Source organism: Oncorhynchus kisutch, linkage group LG7 (genome assembly GCF_002021735.2).
Source record: "Oncorhynchus kisutch isolate 150728-3 linkage group LG7, Okis_V2, whole genome shotgun sequence".
In the NCBI taxonomy this organism is placed as follows: domain Eukaryota; kingdom Metazoa; phylum Chordata; class Actinopteri; order Salmoniformes; family Salmonidae; genus Oncorhynchus; species Oncorhynchus kisutch.
Window position 1 is genome coordinate 47,340,063 of NC_034180.2, and position 27,130 is coordinate 47,367,192.

The 27,130-nt window shown below is 42.7% G+C and overlaps 1 protein-coding gene across 1 annotated transcript; it reads left to right on the forward strand.

Annotated features, from left to right (window-relative positions):
- Window positions 1-838: 838 nt before the first annotated feature.
- LOC109893810 (transcription factor E2F2) lies at window positions 839-26,769 on the forward strand. The gene is made up of 6 exons (XM_031829198.1): window positions 839-1,618; window positions 20,972-21,074; window positions 22,082-22,301; window positions 22,639-22,915; window positions 23,590-23,809; window positions 24,017-26,769. The coding sequence occupies exons 1-6, from the start codon at window positions 1,352-1,354 to the stop codon at window positions 24,292-24,294; spliced, it is 1,365 nt and encodes a 454-aa protein (XP_031685058.1). The 5' UTR covers window positions 839-1,351; the 3' UTR covers window positions 24,295-26,769.
- Window positions 26,770-27,130: the final 361 nt, after the last annotated feature.

Below are 27,130 nucleotides of genomic sequence, written 5' to 3' on the forward strand. Positions count from 1 at the left end.
AGCTCAGGGCTCATGTTGCTCACTGTATTGTTTTATTGTGGCCATCTTGACTGTACAGTAGATGGAAGGCACCGGACCTAATCCTAGTGCTGTATGGCAAAATACTATTGCTGTTGTCGTGACAATAGATACAGGAGTTGGTAAAACAGCACCACCAGATCTAGAACCAGCCTACCAATAGGACTTCATGTGAAATGTACAGGGGCATTTGTGTCATATTTGGAAGATTGTGCAGGCCAATCAATGAGGGATGGGGGTGGGGGGGGGGGGGGGGGGGGTAGGTTTTCTAGGAATGGTTCTATCTCTCTTTGTGAGCTGCGTATGTCATCCGATTAAACTTATTTTGCACATCAGATTCGCATTCAACTTCACTTTGTGATTGTTGGATTGAGGATTTGAAATACCCTGTTTAAAAAGCTGGTTTGATTCTAATTAGTTTCTGACAATGACATATGAGAGTAGTGGGGGTCTAAGCACGATGGTTAACTAGGCTTAAAGGATTGTGCTCTACCCTATAGTGGAAATAAAATCATATCTAGACGTGTTTTTGTGCTCATGATATCATGCTGCTTATAAAAACATGTTATTGTTCAAATTTAAGTTTCGAAATTGGTAACTTTGCCTTCAAAATTACCACGAAGGGACACGCTGTTCCTTTAAGGCTGGGCACGCCCCGCGCCAACTGTTTTATGCTAGATGCACATAATATATACGGAATGTAACAATCGCAATGTGCTCTGGACCAATCAAAGACGAGCTCTAACCGCGGGAGATCCAAATTTCGCGGGACGTAATTTGGCGCTAAAAAAGCAGTTCTTTCGAGCTCCAAGTCCCTTTTATATAAAATTAAGCTTTTTAGCTGGACAGTGAACCCGATAGTAGCAATATCTCCCCTCCTGAAAATTGTCTTTGTCTTTTCTGGAGGAATCAGCATCTCAAGACGTAAACATAAAAGTTTGCTCATACTATACTTGCAAATATCGGGACTACTTGTTGTTTATTTATTTACTATCAAAATAATTAGGCAAAGTTTACGTTTCCTCTAATGGACAAAGGATAATATCGGTTGCAAAGCTACAATATTCGTTTCATTGAAAATATTCAAGCAAAGGATACCTCTGGTGCATATTTCACTTGTGAATTTTGAACATTATTAAGTAAATAACCTTTTTATGAACTTTTTGGGACTTTTATCAAGCTAGCTACAAATTGAGAAATAACGTTTCCAGTTCGTATCGGAAAGACCTCAACTCCTCTCATTCACTGTCCTGAATACAGATTACTGGAATCGTCGTGCTTTGCTGGCTAAACATATTTATTTTAAACAGTCGTTATTTTTTAATTTACGAAAATGATGCGGATGCCCAAAGGCGTTTCTCCTGCGTCTAGTCGAGGTGCTGTAGGGGGACTGTCGTGTTCGCAGAATAAAGTTTTGTCCGGAGTGAAGACCGAGTTCTTCAGCACCGGGTTACCGAGTCCACCGATGAACTCGGTACCGGCTGGATACTTTACCCAAATATGCAACACGACAGCGGCCGAACAAAGGGCGAACTGCCTGTATGCAACCCCCCATGGACCCGAAGCTAAACCCATCAGATCATCCTCCGGCCGTCTCCCGGTAAGACTTCATAAACAAAGGATGATGCAACGACCACGAATCGACATAACAGTTCGCCATCCACTTGATAATTAACGTTACTAACAATGTGTCATATTATATGGGCAAAATATTTCCAAGTTCTAATGGCATGCATATATTTATAGGAGTTGTGCAGTGCTTGACATTTAAAACGTTTTGGACAAGGATCAGACAACGTCACCGAAGCAGTGTGCACTTCGTGTCATTGAAAGGAGTTGTCATTTTTTTGCCCAGCTTGAGAAACGAGCTGGAGTCGGTGACATTTCTCCCGCAGCCCAGCTGTATTAAACACAGAGGGTTGGGGGTGTTGAGAGGGTTTGGGGCGGGGGCATCAGTGGGGGGTTTGCCAGGGCTGAGGGTATCACTGAATTTAACAATGCCTGTTGCTAATTTCACCCCTATTTGGAGATGGAGATGTCTCATTCTAAATGTCAATTTATTGTTAAATAAATTTAGAAAATGCTCCACCTGGACGGGGAACATATTTACTAATGCCCATCCAAGCAATACCAGTAATTTGGCCAAAATGCTATCTAGCTTAACACCTTGTTTACGTATAGCCCCCAGCTGTCAATAACCAAGCCATAACCTCACCTTGACTAACCAAACCATAACGTCACCTTGTCTGAATTGTTCCTGCCTACCTTACCTCACAGCTGGACAACCATTTACTTTTCTTGGGAGTTGACATCATTTTTTATGTTCAAGAGAGGAAGCCTTGAAGTCACACACACTCACACAGTCTTGTACAGCTAACCTTGCTGGGACACACAATTCAGTCCCATTCAAAATCCTATTTTCCCTAACCCCTAAACCAAACCCGTACTCTTACCCTAACCCTGACCTTAACACAAAAACCTAACCATAGATCCTAACCCAAACCTAGAAATAGCATTTGACCTTGTGGGGAACAACAAAATGTCCCCATTTTGTCAAATCTTTGTTTGTTTACTATTCTTGTGGGGACTTCTGAAACACATCCACGCGCACACACACGTAGTAGTAATGGTAATAGTAATTAGTAGTAATGGTGATTCTAGTAGTAGTAATGGTGATTGTAGTAGTAGTAGTAATGGTGATAGTAGTAGTAGTAGTAATGGTGGTAGTAGTAGTAATGGTGGTAGTAGTAGTAGTGATAGTAGTAGTGGTAGTAGTGATAGTAGTAGTAGTAATGGTGATAGTAGTAGTGATGGTGATAGTAGTAGTAATGGTGGTAGCAGTAGTAGTAATGGTGATAGTAGTAGTAGTAATGGTGATAGTAGGAGTATTAGTAGTAGTAGTAATAGTAGTAATGGTGATAGTAGTAGTAGTAGTAGTAGTAGTGATGGTGATAGTAGTAGTAATGGTGGTAGTAGTAGTGATGGTGATAGTAGTAGTAGTAGTAATGGTAGTAGTAGTAGTAGTGATGTTGATAGTATTAGTAGTAATGGTGGTAGTAGTAGTAGTAGTAATGGTGGTAGTAGTAGTAGTTGTAGTGATGGCGATAGTAGTAGTGATGGTGATAGTAGTAGTAGTGATGGTGATAGTAGTAGTAGTAGTAATGGTAGTAGTAGTGATGGTGATAGTAGTAGTAGTAGTAATAATGGGGATAGTAGTAGTAGTAGTGATGGTGGTAGTAGTAATGGTGAGTGTAGTAGTAGTGATGGTGGTAGTAGTAATGGTGATTGTAGTAGTGGTAGTAGTAATGGTGATAGTAGTAGTGGTAGTAGTAATGGTGATAGTAGTAGTGATGGTGGTGGTAGTAGTAATGGTGATAGTAGTAATAGTCATAGTAGTAGTAGTAATGGTGGTAGTAGTAATGGTGATAGTAGTAGCAGTAGTAGTAGTAGTAATGTGGTAGTAGTAGTAGTAGTAATGGGTAGTAGCAGTAGTAGTAGTAATGGTGATAGTAGTAGTAGTAATGGTGATGGTAGTAGTAGTAGTAGTAGTAATGGTGGTAGTAGTAGTAGTAGTAGTAGTAATGGTGGTAGTAGTAGTAGTAATGGTGATGGTAGTAGTAGTAGTAATGGTGGTAGCAGTAGTAGTAGTAGTAGTAATTGTGGTAGTAGTAGTAGTAATGGGTAGTAGCAGTAGTAGTAGTAATGGTGATAGTAGTAGTAGTAATGGTGATGGTAGTAGTAGTAGTAGTAATGGTGGTAGTAGTAGTAGTAGTAGTAGTAATGGTGGTAGTAGTAGTAGTAATGGTGATGGTAGTAGTAGTAGTAGTAATGGTGATAGTAGTAGTAGTAATGCTGATGGTAGTAGTAGTAGTAATGGTGATAGTAGTAATGCTGATGGTAGTAGTAGTAGTAGTAGTAATGGTGGTAGTAGTAGTAGTAGTAGTAATGGTGGTAGTAGTAGTAGTAGTAATGGGTAGTAGTAGTAGTAATGGTGATGGTAGTAGTAGTAATGCTGATGGTAGTAGTAGTAGTAGTAGTAATGGTGGTAGTAGTAGTAGTAGTAATGGGTAGTAGTAGTAGTCTTGAGAGAGATAATGACATGTTGCTGATTAACACACACAGCATTTAGGGTGTGTATGTGTCCAGGCAAATAGGCCTTTGGCAGGCAAATAAGTTCCTTATATTGTCTGGAAAGCACAGTGTTCAGAGAGGTTATATTTGCCCTGGAAACTGCAGAGTCATAGGCCTATGAGCTAAAACCTTTGAAAATATATATTTTTGGTTGAAAATACGTATTTTCAATGTCTGGTGCTCACTGAGTGTCAGATGAAGTGTTGGAGCAGAACATCCTCCTGCCCTGCTACTCGTAAACACTTTGGGCAGCGCTGCTGTGAACGAGACATTTCCTTCTTCCTGTCCTCTCAACAACACGCCAAATATATTCCCCCTGTCCCATCGGCACCGTGACAATGACATCAGCAATGCATTTCAACCTTTTCATTGTTGTTGTGCCTCCGACTCCCAGTCCCATGGCTGTAGTGTTGTGTAGATCGGAATATGCTAGGTTTTGAATGGATGTTTTTGTCAGACATATTGAGACTTGTCCCTACCTGGGAAGACTGGCTCTACGTAATTCAACTGGGTCATATTCATTAGGGAAACGCGTAGCAAAAGCTTCACAATGGAAACCAAAATATTGTTTTGCAGTAGTGGTGATGTTGACAGTAGTAGTAGTAGTAGTAGTAGTGATGGTGATAGTAGTAGTAGTGATGGTGGTAGTGGTAGTAGTAGTAGTAGTAGTGATGGTGATAGTAGTAGTAGTAATGGTGATAGTAGTAGTAGTGATGGTGATAGTAGTAGTAGTAGTGATGGTGTCAGTAGTAGTAGTACTAATGGTGATAGTAGTAGTAGTAGTGATGGTGATAGTAAATAGTTGTAGTAGTAGTAGTAGTAGTAATAGTGATGCTGATAGTAGTAGTAGTGATGCTGATAGTAGTAGTAGTGCTGGGGATAGTAGTAGTAGTAGTAGTAGTGGTGATGGTGATAGTAGTAGTTGTAGTAGTAGTGGTGATAGTAGTAGTAGTAATGATGGTGATAGTAGTAGTAGTAGTAGTGGTGATAGTAGTAGTAGTAATGATGGTGATAGTAGTAGTAGTAGTGATGGTGGTAGTAGTAGTGATGGTTGTAGTAGAAGTAGTGATGGTGATAGTAGTAGATAGTAGTAGTTGTAGTAGTGATGGGGGTATTAGTAGTAGCAGTGATGGTGGTAGTAGTAGTAGTAGTAGTGATGGTGGTAGTAGTAGATAGTACTAATGGTGATAGTAGCAGTAGTAGTAGTGATGGTGGTAGTAGTAGTAGTAGTGATGGTGGTAGTAGTAGTAGTAGTGATGGTGATAGTAGTAGATAGTACTAATGGTGATAGTAGTAGTAGCAGTGATGAGGATAGTAGTAGATAGTTGTAGTAGTAGTAGTGATGATGATAGTAGTAGTAGTAGTAGTAGTAGTAGTAGTAGTAGTAGTGATGGCAATAGTAGTAGTAGTGATGGTAGTAGTAGTATTAGTGATGGTGATAGTAGTAGTGATGGTGATAGTAGTAGTAGTAGTAGTAGTGATGGTGATAGTAGTAGTAGTAGTAGTGATGGTGGTAGTAGCAGTAGTTGTAGTGATGGTGATAGTAGTTGTAGTGATGGTGATAGTAGTTGTAGTGATGGTGATAGTTATAGTAGTAGTAGTAGTAATGGTGGTAGTAGTAGTGATGGTGATAGTAGTAGTAGTGATGGTGATAGTAATACTAGTGATGGTGATAGTAGTAGTAGTGATGGTCATAATAGTAGTAGTGATGGTGATAGTAGTAGTAGTTGTAGTGATGGTGGTAGTAGTAGTGATGGTAGTAGTAGTAGTGATGGTGATAGTAGTAGTAGTGATGGTGATAGTAGTAGTAGTAGTTGTGGTGATGGTGATAGTAGTAGTAGTGATGGTGATAGTAATACTAGTGATGGTGATAGTAGTAGTAGTGATGGTGATAGTAGTAGTAGTGATGGTGATAGTAGTAGTAGTTGTAGTGATGGTGGTAGTAGTAGTGATGGTGATAGTAGTAGTAGTGATGGTGATAGTAGTAGTAGTGATGGTGATAGTAGTAGTAGTAGTTGTGGTGATGGTGATAGTAGTAGTAGTGATGGTAGTAGTAGTGATGGTAGTAGTAGTAGTGATGGTGATAGTAGTAGTAGTAGTAGTAGTGATAGTAGTAGTAGTATTGATAGTAGTCAGTTTCCTTCTCTTTGTTGACTAATGAATACAACCCTGGTGTTTGAAGAGAACGACTGTAGCTAGCCTAGCTAGCAAGACTGTTGAAAGCCTTTGCTTCATGTGACCCATATTTTGTGAAATGTCTCTGAAAAACTTCCAGTCATATCTGGTAAAATGGCGGGAGTTGAAGAGGAGGGTTGGGTCATGGGTGGGTGGAAGGACAGCTGAACTTGTGCATATTTAGGGTGTAGCCTAGTCGCTGTAGGGCAATAATGAATGTGGGTTGAAACACTATAACTTACTGTGTCATGTAGATAAAGAAGGGATTGTGAAGGAGGGACTCTGTGTATTTAAATTCCCTGGCAATGGCTTGCTAATGTGTTGACAATTGCGTAGTTTGCTGTTAACTCACTGTGTTTGAGCTCAACATTCTTTTAGCTACTGTTAGTGTGTGTGTCTCATTCTGTTCTGTAGCTCTGTACTTGACTGTGTTGTTAGTATTTGGTGGTTGAGTGATTTTTGCTTCTTCTTCTTCCCCCCATTGTATGTTAGATGTCACATAAGGCCTTGTGTTTTCACTGCAAAGCACTGACTCTCCATCCAAAACCTCACTACAAACACAAACTCACAGGCCTCAGCTGTGACTTCGCAAAGTTGCTGGGCAAAACTGAGGTAAAATGTTAAAGGAGGAGGACCACAGAGCCCAACAACAACACACGGCTGCCATTTTAACCACCACACGTCATGTAATCACGTTTGTAGTTTCTGTATTTGACAACTACATTTAGACTAGATTTGAAAGTGATCACATTTTAATCCGTGAGGTCCAATGCAGCCATTATTATCTTAATATGAATATTAAGTACCTTACGGTCATTGTTTTCAATAACAAATGGTCAAAAATGGCTTCTTAGCAAAGAGCCATTTCTCAAACCAGAATTTTGATAGGACTGTCTGGGAGTGGTCTGAGTGGAAAGGGGAAAACTGAAAACTAGCTGTTATTGGCAGAGATGTTTGGAACTCTTTCTTATTGGTCTATTAACTAATTTACCCAAAAAGCAGGCCAAAACTCCATCCCAACAAAACAGGCTGAAATTTTAGGTGTTTTTTTCCAACAGCTCTTACACTAAAAAAGCATTATCATAATTTTCACAATTTGACAGCATTATTCCAACCTCATGGTGTAACGGTTTTCTTTAGGTGAAGTAGAGGCGGACCAAAATGCAGCGTGGTTGTTATTCATTGTACTTTAATAAAGAAACTGTACATGAATAAACTAACAAAACAACAAACGTACGAAAACCTAAAACAGTCCTATCTGGTGCAAAACACAGAGACAGGAACAATCACCCACAAACACACAGTGAAACCCAGGCTACCTAAATATGGTTCCCAATCAGAGACAATGACTAACACCTGCCTCTGATTGAGAACCATATCAGGCCAGACATAGAAATAGACAAACAAGACATCCAACATAGAATGCCCACTCAGATCACACCCTGACCAACCAAAACATAGAAACATACAAAGCAAACTATGGTCAGGGTGTGACACATGGTGTGAAAATATGTATAAAACATAGGAAATCTAGTTTTTGAGTGCACTGGGCCTTTAACAGCGTGATAGTTGCCATCTTTCCTCAATTCCCCCTCTGGGCAGAGCCTCTTTATCTATTTCCTTCCTCTAGATCGGTCAAAATGAGAAGTCATACCTTAATGCAGGTTGAACAATTTGGAAAGGAGCAAACCACTCCACAAAACAGACATTAGCCGATATAATTACAAATGTATTGTTAGCATAAGTAGCACTGGTAGACTACAAATGTATTGTTACCATAAGTAGAACTGGTAGACTACAAATGTATTGTTAGCATAAGTAGAACTGGTAGACTACAAATGTATTGTTACCATAAGTAGAACTGGTAGACTACAAATGTATTGTTACCATAAGTAGCACTGGTAGACTACAAATGTATTGTTACCATAAGTAGCACTGGTAGACTACAAATGTTTGCTTCACTACCAAGTTGCTGTAACTAAAACACAGTTATTGGTTGTCAAGGAGGTGACAAGGACAGTAAATAGACTATGTAGTAGGTCGGAGTTAGTGCTCCCAACGTGAACTTGTGTGTGTGTGCACGTGTGCGCATTATGGGGGTGTTGGAGCACATCATTGATGCAATATGGGGGTGTTGTGTGTTGGGGGTGATGGAGCACATCATTGATGCAATATGGTGTTGTGTTTAACCAGGCAAGTCAGTTAAGAATAAATTCTTATTTTCAATGACGGCCTAGGAACAGTGGGTTAACCTGCTGTTCAGGGGCAGAACGACAGATTAGTACCTTGTCAGCTCGGGGGTTTGAACTTGCAACCTTCCGTCCTTCTAGTCCAACGCTCTAACCATTAGGCTACCCTGCCGCCCCAATCTGTGAGAGGGGTAGAAGATGAAGTGGGGAGAGATTGAGAAAATGGGAGAGGGATAAAGAGGGTTTGGGGGAGGTGTGTATGTGCCTCCAAGCAGCAGTTACTAATTACATATAGCATGACCATCTGGATGAAATCCTATGCCTCGTTAGCTAGTTCAGTCAGGAGTGTGTAGGTATTCTTTTTTAAATTTAATTTAAGAGGTGGTGTGTGTTGGTCGAGGGGCTTCATGCAGTTTGGGGACAATGGTGCACTGTACAGGTCTGGTTGTGATTAATAAATGTGTTGTCAAATTGGATATGTGTGTGTCCATAACCGAGTGTGTCCATAACCAAGTGTGTGTCCATAACAGTGTGTGTGTGTGTGTCCATAGCAGTGTGTGTGTGTCCATAGCAGTGTGTGTGTTTTCATAGCAGTGTGTGTGTGTCCATAGCAGTGTGTGTGTGTCCATAGCAGTGTGTGTGTCCATAGCAGTGTGTGTGTGTCCATAGCAGTGTGTGTGTGTCCATAGCAGTGTGTGTGTGTCCATAGCAGTGTGTGTGTCCATAGCAGTGTGTGTGTGTCCATAGCAGTGTGTGTGTGTCCATAACAGTGTGTGTGTGTCCATAGCAGTGTGTGTGTGTCCATAGCAGTGTGTGTGTCCATAGCAGTGTGTGTGTGTCCATAGCAGTGTGTGTGTGTCCATAGCAGTGTGTGTGTGTCCATAACAGTGTGTGTGTGTCCATAGCAGTGTGTGTGTCCATAGCAGTGTGTGTGTGTCCATAACTGTGTGTGTGTGTCCATAGCAGTGTGTGTGTCCATAGCAGTGTGTGTGTGTCCATAACAGTGTGTGTGTCCATAGCAGTGTGTGTGTGTCCATAGCAGTGTGTGTGTCCATAGCAGTGTGTGTGTTTTCATAGCAGTGTGTGTGTGTCCATAGCAGTGTGTGTGTGTCCATAGCAGTGTGTGTGTGTCCATAGCAGTGTGTGTGTGTCCATAGCAGTGTGTGTGTGTCCATAGCAGTGTGTGTGTCCATAGCAGTGTGTGTGTGTCCATAGCAGTGTGTGTGTGTCCATAACAGTGTGTGTGTGTCCATAGCAGTGTGTGTGTGTGCATAGCAGTGTGTGTGTGTCCATAGCAGTGTGTGTGTCCATAGCAGTGTGTGTGTGTCCATAGCAGTGTGTGTGTCCATAGCAGTGTGTGTGTGTCCATAGCAGTGTGTGTGTGTCCATAGCAGTGTGTGTGTGTCCATAGCAGTGTGTGTGTCCATAGCAGTGTGTGTGTGTCCATAGCAGTGTGCGTGTGTCCATAGCAGTGTGTGTGTGTCCATAGCAGTGTGTGTGTGTCCATAGCAGTGTGTGTGTGTCCACAGCAGTGTGTGTGTGTCCATACCCATGACTGGAACGAATAGCAAAAATCACTGAAGTTGGAGACTTATATTTCCCTCACTAACTTTAAACATCAGCTATCTGAGCAGCTAACCGATCGCTGCTGCTGTACATAGTCCATCTGTAAATAGCCCATCCAATCTACCTACCTCATCCCCATATTGTTTTTATCTACTTTTCTGCTCTTTTGCACACCAGTATCACTACTTGCACATCATCATCTGCTATTTATCATAACAGTGTTAATTTGCTAAATTGTAATTACTCTGCTACTATGGCCTATTTATTGCCTTACCTCCTCACACCGTTTTCACACACTGTATATAGACTTTCATTTTTTTCCTATTGTGTTATTGACTGTACGTTTGTTTATTCCATGTGTAACTCTGTTGTTTTTTGTGTAGCACTGCTTTGCTTTATCTTGGCCAGGTTACAGTTGTAAATGAGAGCTTGTTCTCAACTAGCTTACCTGGTTAAATAAAGGTGAATTAAAAAAAATAACCGTGTGTGTGGTAGCAGTGGACCTCCTAGTAAGTGTGTGTGTGTGTGTGTGTGTGTATTGGTCAGGCTGCCTGTGTGTTTACTGGAGAAAGAAGAGGGCTAAAGAAGGAGTGATGCGGTCATGGGTGAAAGGAGGAGGAAGTGGGGGGATGGGGTTGGTGAGTTGAGTGAGTCCAGGGATTTCCTGGTGTTTGTCGGGCAGTGCTCCCCACACACACACACACACTACCTCCCTGAAGGCGTCAGCATGCGTTAGTTCTGCTGGCTCCTAGACCAAGTGTGCTGCATACTGTCTTAAAAGACCTTCGCTTGAAAAATGAGGGGGGAAAAAGCAGCAATAGTACTTTTTGTCCATTTTGAGACACCGTAGCCAGTATACACTTCCTTAAAAAAGCTACTTCAAGAAATCTGTCATTAACTTTGACATTTTTGCAGAGGAGATCTTAGTGAGGTAATTTTGCATCTGACTAGGATGTTTGGTGCAGTATTTCTCAAGTGAAAAAAATGTGCATGAGGACGAGTCGCCTGTCGTTGAATGACAACAGGCATTTACATAATTGAAAAATCCCTACTGTTGACCAATCTCCGACGAGGGGGCGTAGACCTCGGCTGCCGACTTCGGTTTCCCTCTAGAAAATGTTTTGTTTGCCCGAACAGCCCGAACAGCCCGAACAGTTGTAATATATTCACAACCTGTTCCAAACTGTTTTGGATGGGAAGCATGTGGACGCATTTAGAGGTCTGACAATGTGGACGCATTTAGAGGTCTGACAATGTGGACGCATTTAGAAGTCTGACAATGTGGACGCATTTAGAAGTCTGACAATGTGGACGCATTTAGAGGTCTGACAATGTGGACGCATTTAGAGGTCTGACAATGTGGACGCATTTAGAGGTCTGACAATGTGGACGCATTTAGAGGTCTGACAATGTGGACGCATTTAGAGGTCTGACAATGTGGACGCATTTAGAAGTCTGACAATGTGGATGCATTTAGAAGTCTGACAATGTGGACACATTTAGAGGTCTGACAATGTGGACGCATTTAGAGGTCTGACAATGTGGACGCATTTAGAGGTCTGACAATGTGGACGCATTTAGAGGTCTGACAATGTGGACGCATTTAGAGGTCTGACAATGTGGACGCATTTAGAAGTCTGACAATGTGGACGCATTTAGAGGTCTGACAATGTGGACGCATTTAGAGGTCTGACAATGTGGACGCATTTAGAGGTCTGACAATGTGGACGCATTTAGAGGTCTGACAATGTGGACGCATTTAGAGGTCTGACAATGTGGACGCATTTAGAGGTCTGACAATGTGGACGCATTTAGAGGTCTGACAATGTGGACGCATTTAGAGGTCTGACAATGTGGACGCATTTAGAGGTCTGACAATGTGGACGCATTTAGAAGTCTGACAATGTGGACGCATTTAGAGGTCTGACAATGTGGACGCATTTAGAGGTCTGACAATGTGGACGCATTTAGAGGTCTGACAATGTGGACGCATTTAGAAGTCTGACAATGTGGACGCATTTAGAGGTCTGACAATGTGGACGCATTTAGAGGTCTGACAATGTGGACGCATTTAGAGGTCTGACAATGTGGACGCATTTAGAGGTCTGACAATGTGGACGCATTTCGAGGTCTGACAATGTGGACGCATTTAGAGGTCTGACAATGTGGACGCATTTAGAGGTCTGACAATGTGGACGCATTTAGAGGTCTGACAATGTGGACGCATTTAGAGGTCTGACAATGTGGACGCATTTAGAGGTCTGACAATGTGGACGCATTTAGAGGTCTGACAATGTGGACGCATTTAGAGGTCTGACAATGTGGACGCATTTAGAGGTCTGACAATGTGGACGCATTTAGAAGTCTGACAATGTGGACGCATTTAGAGGTCTGACAATGTGGACGCATTTAGAGGTCTGACAATGTGGACGCATTTAGAGGTCTGACAATGTGGACGCATTTAGAGGTCTGACAATGTGGACGCATTTAGAGGTATGACAATGTGGACGCATTTAGAAGTCTGACAATGTGGACGCATTTAGAGGTCTGACAATGTGGACGCATTTAGAGGTCTGACAATGTGGACGCATTTAGAGGTCTGACAATGTGGACGCATTTAGAGGTCTGACAATGTGGACGCATTTAGAGGTCTGACAATGTGGACGCATTTAGAGGTCTGACAATGTGGACGCATTTAGAGGTCTGACAATGTGGACGCATTTAGAGGTCTGACAATGTGGACGCATTTAGAGGTCTGACAATGTGGACGCATTTAGAGGTCTGACAATGTGGACGCATTTAGAGGTCTGACAATGTGGACGCATTTAGAGGTCTGACAATGTGGACGCATTTAGAGGTCTGACAATGTGGACGCATTTAGAAGTCTGACAATGTGGACGCATTTAGAGGTCTGACAATGTGGACGCATTTAGAGGTCTGACAATGTGGACGCATTTAGAAGTCTGACAATGTGGACGCATTTAGAGGTCTGACAATGTGGACGCATTTAGAGGTCTGACAATGTGGACGCATTTAGAGGTCTGACAATGTGGACGCATTTAGAAGTCTGACAATGTGGACGCATTTAGAGGTCTGACAATGTGGACGCATTTAGAGGTCTGACAATGTGGACGCATTTAGAGGTCTGACAATGTGGACGCATTTAAAGGTCTGACAATGTGGACGCATTTAGAGGTCTGACAATGTGGACGCATTTAGAGGTCTGACAATGTGGACGCATTTAGAGGTCTGACAATGTGGACGCATTTAGAGGTCTGACAATGTGGACGCATTTAGAAGTCTGACAATGTGGACGCATTTAGAGGTCTGACAATGTGGACGCATTTAGAAGTCTGACAATGTGGACGCATTTAGAAGTCTGACAATGTGGACGCATTTAGAGGTCTGACAATGTGGACGCATTTAGAGGTCTGACAATGTGGACGCATTTAGTGGTCTGACAATGTGGACGCATTTAGAAGTCTGACAATGTGGACGCATTTAGAGGTCTGACAATGTGGACGCATTTAGAGGTCTGACAATGTGGACGCATTTAGAAGTCTGACAATGTGAGGGCATTTAGAAGTCTGACAATGTGGACGCATTTAGAAGTCTGACAATGTGGACGCATTTAGAGGTCTGACAATGTGGACGCATTTAGAGGTCTGACAATGTGGACGCATTTAGAGGTCTGACAATGTGGACGCATTTAGAAGTCTGACAATGTGGACGCATTTAGAGGTCTGACAATTTGGACGCATTTAGAGGTCTGACAATGTGGACGCATTTAGAGGTCTGACAATGTGGACGCATTTAGAGGTCTGACAATGTGGACGCATTTAGAGGTCTGACAATGTGGACGCATTTAGAGGTCTGACAATGTGGACGCATTTAGAAGTCTGACAATGTGGACGCATTTAGAAGTCTGACAATGTGGACGCATTTAGAGGTCTGACAATGTGGACGCATTTAGAGGTCTGACAATGTGGACGCATTTAGAAGTCTGACAATGTGGACGCATTTAGAAGTCTGACAATGTGGACGCATTTAGAAGTCTGACAATGTGGACGCATTTAGAAGTCTGACAATGTGGACGCATTTAGAAGTCTGACAATGTGGACGCATTTAGAGGTCTGACAATGTGGACGCATTTAGAGGTCTGACAATGTGGACGCATTTAGAGGTCTGACAATGTGGACGCATTTAGAGGTCTGACAATGTGGACGCATTTAGAGGTCTGACAATGTGGACGCATTTAGAGGTCTGACAATGTGGACGCATTTAGAAGTCTGACAATGTGGATGCATTTAGAAGTCTGACAATGTGGACGCATTTAGAAGTCTGACAATGTGGACGCATTTAGAAGTCTGACAATGTGGACGCATTTAGAAGTCTGACAATGTGGACGCATTTAGAAGTCTGACAATGTGGACGCATTTAGAAGTCTGACAATGTGGACGCATTTAGAAGTCTGACAATGTGGACGCATTTAGAAGTCTGACAATGTGGACGCATTTAGAAGTCTGACAATGTGGACGCATTTAGAAGTCTGACAATGTGGACGCATTTAGAGGTCTGACAATGTGGACGCATTTAGAGGTCTGACAATGTGGACGCATTTAGAGGTCTGACAATGTGGATGCATTTAGAGGTCTGACAATGTGGACGCATTTAGAGGTCTGACAATGTGGACGCATTTAGAAGTCTGACAATGCGGACGCATTTAGAAGTCTGACAATGTGGACGCATTTAGAGGTCTGACAATGTGGACGCATTTAGAAGTCTGACAATGTGAGGGCATTTAGAAGTCTGACAATGTGGACGCATTTAGAAGTCTGACAATGTGAGGGCATTTAGAAGTCTGACAATGTGGACGCATTTAGAAGTCTGACAATGTGGACGCATTTAGAGGTCTGACAATGTGAGGGCATTTAGAAGTCTGACAATGTGGACGCATTTAGAAGTCTGACAATGTGGACGCATTTAGAAGTCTGACAATGTGGACGCATTTAGAGGTCTGACAATGTGAGGGCATTTAGAAGTCTGACAATGTGGACGCATTTAGAAGTCTGACAATGTGAGGGCATTTAGAAGTCTGACAATGTGGACGCATTTAGAAGTCTGACAATGTGGACGCATTTAGAGGTCTGACAATGTGAGGGCATTTAGAAGTCTGACAATGTGGACGCATTTAGAAGTCTGACAATGTGGACGCATTTAGAAGTCTGACAATGTGGACGCATTTAGAGGTCTGACAATGTGGACGCATTTAGAGGTCTGACAATGTGGACGCATTTAGAGGTCTGACAATGTGGACGCATTTAGAGGTCTGACAATGTGGACGCATTTAGAAGTCTGACAATGTGGACGCATTTAGAGGTCTGACAATGTGGACGCATTTAGAGGTCTGACAATGTGGACGCATTTAGAAGTCTGACAATGTGGACGCATTTAGAAGTCTGACAATGTGGACGCATTTAGAAGTCTGACAATGTGGACGCATTTAGAGGTCTGACAATGTGGACGCATTTAGAGGCCTGACAATGTGGACGCATTTAGAAGTCTGACAATGTGGACGCATTTAGAGGTCTGACAATGTGGACGCATTTAGAGGTCTGACAATGTGGACGCATTTAGAGGTCTGACAATGTGGACGCATTTAGAGGTCTGACAATGTGGACGCATTTAGAGGTCTGACAATGTGGACGCATTTAGAGGTCTGACAATGTGGACGCATTTAGAAGTCTGACAATGTGGACGCATTTAGAAGTCTGACAATGTGGACGCATTTAGAGGTCTGACAATGTGGACGCATTTAGAGGTCTGACAATGTGGACGCATTTAGAAGTCTGACAATGTGGACGCATTTAGAAGTCTGACAATGTGGACGCATTTAGAAGTCTGACAATGTGGACGCATTTAGAAGTCTGACAATGTGGACGCATTTAGAAGTCTGACAATGTGGACGCATTTAGAAGTCTGACAATGTGGACGCATTTAGAGGTCTGACAATGTGGACGCATTTAGAGGTCTGACAATGTGGACGCATTTAGAGGTCTGACAATGTGGACGCATTTAGAGGTCTGACAATGTGGACGCATTTAGAGGTCTGACAATGTGGACGCATTTAGAGGTCTGACAATGTGGACGCATTTAGAGGTCTGACAATGTGGACGCATTTAGAAGTCTGACAATGTGGACGCATTTAGAAGTCTGACAATGTGGACGCATTTAGAAGTCTGACAATGTGGACGCATTTAGAAGTCTGACAATGTGGACGCATTTAGAAGTCTGACAATGTGGACGCATTTAGAAGTCTGACAATGTGGACGCATTTAGAAGTCTGACAATGTGGACGCATTTAGAAGTCTGACAATGTGGACGCATTTAGAAGTCTGACAATGTGGACGCATTTAGAAGTCTGACAATGTGGACGCATTTAGAAGTCTGACAATGTGGACGCATTTAGAAGTCTGACAATGTGGACGCATTTAGAAGTCTGACAATGTGGACGCATTTAGAGGTCTGACAATGTGGACGCATTTAGAGGTCTGACAATGTGGACGCATTTAGAGGTCTGACAATGTGGATGCATTTAGAGGTCTGACAATGTGGACGCATTTAGAGGTCTGACAATGTGGACGCATTTAGAAGTCTGACAATGTGGACGCATTTAGAAGTCTGACAATGTGGACGCATTTAGAGGTCTGACAATGTGGACGCATTTAGAAGTCTGACAATGTGAGGGCATTTAGAAGTCTGACAATGTGGACGCATTTAGAAGTCTGACAATGTGAGGGCATTTAGAAGTCTGACAATGTGGACGCATTTAGAGGTCTGACAATGTGAGGGCATTTAGAAGTCTGACAATGTGGACGCATTTAGAAGTCTGACAATGTGGACGCATTTAGAGGTCTGACAATGTGAGGGCATTTAGAAGTCTGACAATGTGGACGCATTTAGAAGTCTGACAATGTGAGGGCATTTAGAAGTCTGACAATGTGGACGCATTTAGAAGTCTGACAATGTGGACGCATTTAGAGGTCTGACAATGTGAGGGCATTTAGAAGTCTGACAATGTGGACGCATTTAGAAGTCTGACAATGTGGACGCATTTAGAAGTCTGACAATGTGGACGCATTTAGAGGTCTGACAATGTGGACGCATTTAGAGGTCTGACAATGTGGACGCATTTAGAGGTCTGACAATGTGGACGCATTTAGAGGTCTGACAATGTGGACGCATTTAGAGGTCTGACAATGTGGACGCATTTAGAGGTCTGACAATGTGGACGCATTTAGAAGTCTGACAATGTGGACGCATTTAGAAGTCTGACAATGTGGACGCATTTAGAAGTCTGACAATGTGGACGCATTTAGAAGTCTGACAATGTGGACGCATTTAGAAGTCTGACAATGTGGACGCATTTAGAAGTCTGACAATGTGGACGCATTTAGAAGTCTGACAATGTGGACGCATTTAGAAGTCTGACAATGTGGACGCATTTAGAAGTCTGACAATGTGGACGCATTTAGAGGTCTGACAATGTGGACGCATTTAGAGGTCTGACAATGTGGACGCATTTAGAGGTCTGACAATGTGGACGCATTTAGAGGTCTGACAATGTGGACGCATTTAGAGGTCTGACAATGTGGACGCATTTAGAGGTCTGACAATGTGGACGCATTTAGAAGTCTGACAATGTGGACGCATTTAGAAGTCTGACAATGTGGACGCATTTAGAAGTCTGACAATGTGGACGCATTTAGAAGTCTGACAATGTGGACGCATTTAGAAGTCTGACAATGTGGACGCATTTAGAAGTCTGACAATGTGGACGCATTTAGAGGTCTGACAATGTGGACGCATTTAGAGGTCTGACAATGTGGATGCATTTAGAGGTCTGACAATGTGGACGCATTTAGAGGTCTGACAATGTGGACGCATTTAGAAGTCTGACAATGTGGACGCATTTAGAAGTCTGACAATGTGGACGCATTTAGAGGTCTGACAATGTGGACGCATTTAGAAGTCTGACAATGTGAGGGCATTTAGAAGTCTGACAATGTGGACGCATTTAGAAGTCTGACAATGTGGACGCATTTAGAGGTCTGACAATGTGAGGGCATTTAGAAGTCTGACAATGTGGACGCATTTAGAAGTCTGACAATGTGGACGCATTTAGAGGTCTGACAATGTGAGGGCATTTAGAAGTCTGACAATGTGGACGCATTTAGAAGTCTGACAATGTGAGGGCATTTAGAAGTCTGACAATGTGGACGCATTTAGAAGTCTGACAATGTGAGGGCATTTAGAAGTCTGACAATGTGGACGCATTTAGAAGTCTGACAATGTGGACGCATTTAGAGGTCTGACAATGTGAGGGCATTTAGAAGTCTGACAATGTGGACGCATTTAGAAGTCTGACAATGTGGACGCATTTAGAGGTCTGACAATGTGAGGGCATTTAGAAGTCTGACAATGTGGACGCATTTAGAAGTCTGACAATGTGAGGGCATTTAGAAGTCTGACAATGTGGACGCATTTAGAAGTCTGACAATGTGGACGCATTTAGAGGTCTGACAATGTGAGGGCATTTAGAAGTCTGACAATGTGGACGCATTTAGAAGTCTGACAATGTGGACGCATTTAGAGGTCTGACAATGTGAGGGCATTTAGAAGTCTGACAATGTGAGGGCATTTAGAAGTCTGACAATGTGAGGGCATTTAGAAGTCTGACAATGTGGACGCATTTAGAAGTCTGACAATGTGAGGGCATTTAGAAGTCTGACAATGTGAGGGCATTTAGAAGTCTGACAATGTGAGGGCATTTAGAAGTCTGACAATGTGGACGCATTTAGAAGTCTGACAATGTGGACGCATTTAGAGGTCTGACAATGTGAGGGCATTTAGAAGTCTGACAATGTGGACGCATTTAGAAGTCTGACAATGTGGACGCATTTAGAGGTCTGACAATGTGAGGGCATTTAGAAGTCTGACAATGTGAGGGCATTTAGAAGTCTGACAATGTGAGGGCATTTAGAAGTCTGACAATGTGAGGGCATTTAGAAGTCTGACAATGTGGACGCATTTAGAAGTCTGACAATGTGAGGGCATTTAGAAGTCTGACAATGTGGACGCATTTAGAAGTCTGACAATGTGAGGGCATTTAGAGGTCTGACAATGTGAGGGTCTTTAGAAGTCTGACAATGTGAGGGCATTTAGAAGTCTGACAATGTGAGGGCATTTAGAAGTCTGACAATGTGAGGGTCTTTAGAAGTCTGACAATGTGAGGGCATTTAGAAGTCTGACAATGTGAGGGCATTTAGAAGTCTGACAATGTGAGGGCATTTAGAAGTCTGACAATGTGAGGGTCTTTAGAGGTCTGACAATGTGAGGGCATTTAGAAGTCTGACAATGTGGACGCATTTAGAAGTCTGACAATGTGAGGGCATTTAGAAGTCTGACAATGTGAGGGTCTTTAGAGGTCTGACAATGTGAGGGCATTTAGAAGTCTGACAATGTGAGGGCATTTAGAAGTCTGACAATGTGAGGGTCTTTAGAGGTCTGACAATGTGAGGGTATTTAGAAGTCTGACAATGTGAGGGCATTTAGAAGTCTGACAATGTGAGGGTTTTTAGAGGTCTGACAATGTGAGGGCATTTAGAAGTCTGACAATGTGAGGGCATTTAGAAGTCTGACAATGTGAGGGTCTTTAGAGGTCTGACAATGTGAGGGCATTTAGAAGTCTGACAATGTGAGGGTCTTTAGAGGTCTGACAATGTGAGGGCATTTAGAAGTCTGACAATGTGAGGGCATTTAGAAGTCTGACAATGTGAGGGTCTTTAGAGGTCTGACAATGTGAGGGCATTTAGAAGTCTGACAATGTGAGGGTCTTTAGAGGTCTGACAATGTGAGGGTATTTAGAAGTCAGACAATGTGAGGGTCTTTAGAAGTCTGACAATGTGAGGGCATTTAGAAGTCTGACAATGTGAGGGTCTTTAGAGGTCTGACAATGTGAGGGTATTTAGAAGTCTGACAATGTGAGGGTCTTTAGAAGTCTGACAATGTGAGGGCATTTAGAAGTCTGACAATGTGAGGGCATTTAGAAGTCTGACAATGTGAGGGTCTTTAGAGGTCTGACAATGTGAGGGCATTTAGAAGTCTGACAATGTGAGGGCATTTAGAAGTCTGACAATGTGAGGGTCTTTAGAGGTCTGACAATGTGAGGGCATTTAGAAGTCTGACAATGTGAGGGTCTTTAGAGGTCTGACAATGTGAGGGTATTTAGAAGTCTGACAATGTGAGGGTCTTTAGAAGTCTGACAATGTGAGGGCATTTAGAAGTCTGACAATGTGAGGGTCTTTAGAGGTCTGACAATGTGAGGGCATTTAGAAGTCTGACAATGTGAGGGCATTTAGAAGTCTGACAATGTGAGGGTCTTTAGAGGTCTGACAATGTGAGGGCATTTAGAAGTCTGACAATGTGAGGGTCTTTAGAGGTCTGACAATGTGAGGGTATTTAGAAGTCTGACAATGTGAGGGTCTTTAGAAGTCTGACAATGTGAGGGCATTTAGAAGTCTGACAATGTGTGAGGGTCTTTAGAAGTCTGACAATGTGAGGGTATTTAGAAGTCTGACAATGTGAGGGCATTTAGAAGTTTTTGACAATGTGAGGGTCTTTGTCCCTGCTCTTGTTCACTTTTCTTTGAAAGGAAATGATTGGTTTAAGAAAACTCTCTAGCCTATGCCTGCGTCATACAAGGATTTGAAATGTGTGGGAAGTAGTGAACGAGTGTACACTGCAGGAGAAATGATATTATTGGGACACATACTCTGTCTCAAGCTGTCTTTAACCCCTTTGTCCCTCTCCTTTACCCCCCCCCCCCATAGGCCAAGAGAAAGCTGGACCTGGAGGACCCGCTCTACCTCCCTGACTTCAGGACCCCTAAAGGGAAGGGGAGCACAGCCGCAGCCAGTCATCCAAGTCCCAAAAGTAAGTATCTGCATCAATGAGAAAAAGCAATGGCCCCTACTTTAATGTTTCTTCATAAGCCCTGCCTCCTACTTTAATGTTTCTTCATAAGCCCTGCCCCCTACTTTAATGTTTCTTCATAAGCCCTGCCTCCTACTTTAATGTTTCTTCATAAGCCCTGCCCCCTACTTTAATGTTTCTTCATAAGCCCTGCCTCCTACTTTAATGTTTCTTCATAAGCCCTGCCCCCTACTTTAATGTTTCTTCATAAGCCCTGCCTCCTACTTTAACGTTTCTTCATTCTCAAATAAGGGATGGTTTGCATAAAGCGACACAACATCAATCCATCCATCCATCCGCCCATCAATCCACACATCAATCCATCCATCCGCCCATCAATCCATCCATCCGCCCATCTGCCCATCAATCCATCCATTAATCCACCCATCCATCCATCAATCCATCCATCCATCCACCCATCCATCCACCCATCAATCCACCCATCCATCCACCCATCCATCAAAACTATGAAATATGAAATAATACATATGGAATCATGTAGCAACCAAAACAGTTACCATCAAGGCAAAGGGTGGCTACTTTGAAAAATCTCAAATATAAAATATATTTTGATTTGTTTAACACCTTTTTGGTTACTAAATGATTCCATAACTGTTATTTCATAGTTTTGATGTCTTCACTATTATTCTACAATGTAGAAAATAGTACAAATAAAGATCATTTGAATGAGTAGATGTGTCTAAACTTTTGACTGGTACTGTAATACACATGTACGATCATATCTGTATATGGGGATGTTGACTGGGAAAGGTTGATGGATGGATGGATGGATGGGCAGATGGATGGATGTAGAAAATAGTAAAAAATAAATAACAACATTTGATTGAGTAGGTGTGTCCAAACTTTTGACCTATACTGTACCTAGATGTAAAAAAATATATAGGCATATCATAATTGCCCTGCTGTATTCCCTAACACGTCTCACTTCTATGACCTATGACCCTCAGCGCCCAAGTCTCCTGGTGAGCGGACGCGCTACGACACCTCGCTTGGTTTGCTGACCAAGAAGTTTGTTGGCCTGCTGAGCGAGTCACCTGATGGCGTGCTGGACCTCAACTGGGCCACCGAGGTCCTCGAGGTGCAGAAGAGACGCATCTATGACATCACCAACGTGCTGGAGGGCGTGCAGCTGATCCGCAAGAAGTCCAAGAACAACATCCAATGGTTGTGAGTAGCACACTAAGGAGAAGTGGACAAGTACACTTAGCAAAGTATCCTTAGAACAAGTAGCTTCTCATCGCTGGGTCTAATTCCAAAATCACGCCCCTACTCCTGGGCGTATTTTGGGGGGGTTAACAATATGGTAATAGGTTCAAACCATACCTGACCATAATCTGTACTGTGACGAACAGATCCTATTCAGCGTGTTTGAGTCAATCAGTAGTTTGAGCAAAGCACAGAATCAGTAACATATCCGACTGCAATGTAGGCCATCTCAAACACGTACATTATCTAGCAACTCCAGGTGGCTGATCATGTAAAATATGTGTCCGTTGCCTGCCAGGGTGGGCGGTGTGTTCGAGGGCTCGGCCAGCAGCGGGGAGAAGTCACGTGCCCTGCGGCGGGAGCTGGGTGAGCTGGAGAGGGCTGAGAAGGCCTTGGATGACCTGATCACGTCCAGTAGTGCCCAGATCAAGGAGCTGACCGAACACAGAGACAACCAGCGGCTAGGCTACGTTACCTACCAGGACATCAGGTCGATAGCCCGTCTGCAGGACCAGACGGTCATCGCTGTCAAGGCCCCGTCAGAAACCAAGCTGGAGGTCCCAGAGTCCTCAGGGGTGAGTGGTCAACGGTCATAGATACACGGAGCTGGCTGTTAACGTGTCGTTAACACCGGAGCAGATCGGCTAGCCTATTTCTGCTTTCGTTTAAGAGATTTAAAAAAAAGTATTACAAATCAGACTGACGTAGTTCCTGACACATTATACTGGATTGATATATAGTTTCAGGTTGTTATCGTAAGAAGATCATTTGTTCTCAGTGATTTACTTGGTCTAAATAAAGGCCGTATGGTTTAGGTCAGCGTTTTGCCCTGACATTACACAGCTGATTCATATCATCAAAGCTTGGGGGGGGGGTCGAGGATCGAGTTTGGGAACCCCTGGTGTAGGAGGATGTGTCTAACATTCTTACCAAACCGTTTCATGTGGTTTCCTCTCGTACAACTACTTACATTACGGCCCACGTCTTGTCTTGAGGAAGGACCCATTTTTTGCAGTTACTGCATTACTGCACTATTTGTTGCACGTCTATTTGTGGATTCAGTCTGTGAATGTACTAGCCTCTGTAATGTTTTTATCATGACTTTAACTAAAAGTATTTTCACATATGTTGGCCTCACTGTATATAATGCAGTTGCAGGCAACACTTTACATTACGTTGCTTTCCTACTGTGATTAAATGAGTAACAACATTGTTTTAACATGAGTTTCCCGTTGTCCCATACCCTCAGGGCTCCCAACAGATCTACCTGAAGAGTAAGAACGGCCCCATCGAGGTGTACCTCTGTCCCGAGGAGGGCCTGGAGGATGCCAGCCCCGTCAAGAGCACCACCACCCCCAGGAAAGAGTGCTCTCATCACCCCCTGGGTCACACTGCCACCACCTCCCCAGCCATGGCACCACCACAGTACACCGCCATTAAACAGGAAGTCAAGCAGGAGCCCATGGAGGGTAAGCTGAACTGGGGGACTTGTGATTGATACAGCTGAGGTCCACATTATGTGGTTTACTGACCTAATCTCTCTCTCTGTCTCTCTCTCTCTGTTCCTCTCTCTCTCTGTCTCTCCTCTCTCTCTTTTCTCTCTCTCTGTCTCTCTCTCTCCTCTCTTTCTCTCTCGTTCTCTTCTCTCTCTCGTTCTCTCGTTCTCTCTCTCCTAGCTGAACTCTCCAGACCAACACCGGTGGTCCCCATCTCCTCCACCAGCAGCAGCACTACCCTCCTTGACGTAGAAGGTCTCCTGGGCCTTCCCCCCAGCATGCTCCAGATGACAGAGGACCAGCTCTCGGGACCCGGGTTTACCCCTGACCCCAACGCCCCATTCGTCAGCTTCTCACCGGCCCTCGACCACGACGACTACCTATGGGGGCTGGAGGACAGCGAGGGCGTGTCCGACTTCTTCGACACCTACGATCTGGGAGACCTGCTGCGAAGCTGAGAGACGTAGAGAGACTTTGAATCCTAAGTCAAGCCCTACATTCTAATCACTTGAGTAGATCTGAGAGGGTTGGATAGGTGTAAAGTGGCACTGGCAACCCTGTCGAGGGTGTTTATGGTTTAGGGTCTAGCAGTTGATTTGGGATTCAGGAAGAGAGGGAAGGAGAGGAGGGATGGGAGAGGGTAGACTATCTGCACGAATAGGGCTAGGAGTTCTTCCCACATCGCGTGACCTAGAGAAACTTGTTCATCTAGTTATAGCTTAGTTGTGACCATACAAACAGAATCACTAAATAGAATGAATACAAATAGTAATTGACATGACCAGGAAAACCTCCAGGCCCCAGTTGTTATAGGATATAAGTGGTCAGGGAAAACTCCAGGCCCTATTCATGAAGGAGTAGTGTCCTCTGTAGGGGTATGGGGTAGGGAGGAAATGTTACACTATGAAGCCATCAACTCTTTGCTTTAGCCATGTCTATTCCACGTTAATGATTTGTCAGAAAAAAATGGGTCTCTTTGTGTCAATTGTACATATATTTTTATACCTTTGTGGTTTGGAATTCAGAGTAGGGCCTGGATTGACACTGGTGTGTGTGTTTGTGTGTGTCCAGTTTATAAAGCTCTCAACGTTTTTGTTTTGTGTCTTTGTATAGCGGACAGTTCGTATCCGTCACATTTAAATTGTAATGTGTGCTGTGTAAAAATATAGACACAGCACATTTTGTATGCATATCTGATGAGCAAAAAACAACTTGGGCATTTTGGGTAGGGGGTGTTATATTAACTCAGGAATGTATTTTCCAGACAAAATGTTTATAGTACCACTCTTTGGCCACTAGGGGGCAACATTGTATTGTCAGCTTAAACTCGCCAGCTTTACAGGGTTGAATCATTGTATGTGAAGCTAAACCAGGGTCATGTTCATAAGGAAGAAAATGTATAGAACTCGGAGTAAAAACAGGGAGGCACTACCTGAACGTGTCCAATAAGAATGTAGATTTTCTTTGTCCGTTGCAAAACGTTGTGCCCTGTTGAACAAGACCCAGGTACCAAACATGGGAGTCTCTGGTGCTAACATAATATGGTGTTTCAACAAGGTGTAGGAGTATGGGTAATGTAGTTGTTGGGTATACCCAAGGCATTTGTTTATATTGGGGACCTGGTCATTGCCTCCAGCCTCAAGCTTTCTGGACGGTCAGGGAGTGTAAAATTCTGTGTCCTGTGGCAGGATGTGTCCACATCACATCGTAGAGGTTAGTTAGAAGCTGTTCTGGACCCATAGCCAAAGACACAGGTCGTCGCATCCCAAATGTTTTTGACCAGAGGTCCATAGGCAATAACGTGCTATTCGGGATGCTTCCTGGGTCTTTTTTAGTGACGGATATTATCTACCCAATCCCTATTCTATATGTCCCTATTCTATTCTATATGTGACGGACTACAGTATCGTGCTTTGCTTGCGAATCGGCAGCTAGATTTCACATCCTGAAGCTTCTCTATTAAGATGCATTTGATAGTGTTTAAAAAAAGAATAATGTAAATGTTAAGAGACTTTGTAGTATTGAAGTACTTTGTAGTATTGAATATATATATATATATATATATATATATTTCCAAGGAAATTATCCAGTAAGGGTAATAATATACGACAACATCTGGTTTTTAATGTGTGTTTTGATTTAGTCAGTCATTAAGATTAAATAGAGGGCAATCGTCATATCCCCCCTTCTTCTGAAACTAGATGAAGTCTTTGATTCAATAGTGGTTTGTGTGTTGTCAAACCCACACGAGGGAACAAAGAGGACGTTATATATTTTCTCTGTTTTCTTTAGTTAATGAAGGCTTAGCCCCACATGTGTGGTAGTTTAAACCTCGGAGAAAAGAGCTAGAATGGTACCCCAAGGTCAAAGTTGGGTCTCTTTAGACTGAGTTGTGTTCATTCGGCACAAAACGGAACAAAACGTACTGAAATGCGGAGGAACTAACACTGATTGTTGTTTCCCATTGCAAAGTGTTTTAAAACGTTTTCCATTGTGTGCTCTAATGAACACTAGTCTAGGAGTTTAAAGGATTTGGACACATTTGAGGACCCTTTTTTTTTTGTGTGTGTGAATTGTATTTTGGTGCATTTTCTGCCTCTTCCCACAATGTGGGTTTAAGTCAATTGTCCTGTCCTAACAAACTTGAATATTTTGTGTGTGTGTGTGTGTGTGTGAAAGAGTGAGAAAGGTGTATATTTTTTTAGACAATTTGAATACAACAATTTAGTTTTTTGTTTAAATTGAGTATTATTTTTTTGTAACTGTACAGAATTTATTTTGTATTTATAATCTTTTTCCTGAAGCAATTTGGAAAGTTTAATACTGACCATTGTTAAAGAACGACTGTCTCTGAATGACATGCGGCACTTAATATTTTGTAACATCGGGCTGTGTTTGAATAAATAAAGTATTGAAGCCATGGTGTAAACTTTCCAAATCTGTCAATTTCTTATGACATCATTCATCGATTTGCTATGGCAGGCAGCGCCAGTAGTCTTGGCAGACATCACAATGTAGGTCAATGATAAGATATCTCATTGTTCTTTTCTGTCTTCTAAAGCAGTAAACTCCCTTCCGTAGGGTTGTTTGCCTAGTTCAATACTTAAACCAGGTTTGATCAGAAAATCTTAATGAACTAATAACTAATCCTGTTTACACTTGCTTCAAATGATTCCTCAAAGCAGAGAATTCTGGTTAATATGTCATGGTAACAGATTCAAACACAAACGTCAGTATCAACATAGACTTGAATAGAAATGTAGTACCATGACCCAGCAGCATCTCCAGTGTGGG

Bases quoted from the DNA above. Each gene is read 5' to 3' on its own strand.
- LOC109893810 (XM_031829198.1), top strand. From the start codon at position 1,352: ATGATGCGGATGCCCAAAGGCGTTTCTCCTGCGTCTAGTCGAGGTGCT. The intron at 21,075-22,081 runs GTAAGTATCTGC...TATGACCCTCAG, and splicing joins CAGTCATCCAAGTCCCAAAA to CGCCCAAGTCTCCTGGTGAG. The intron at 22,302-22,638 runs GTGAGTAGCACA...GTTGCCTGCCAG, and splicing joins AAGAACAACATCCAATGGTT to GGTGGGCGGTGTGTTCGAGG.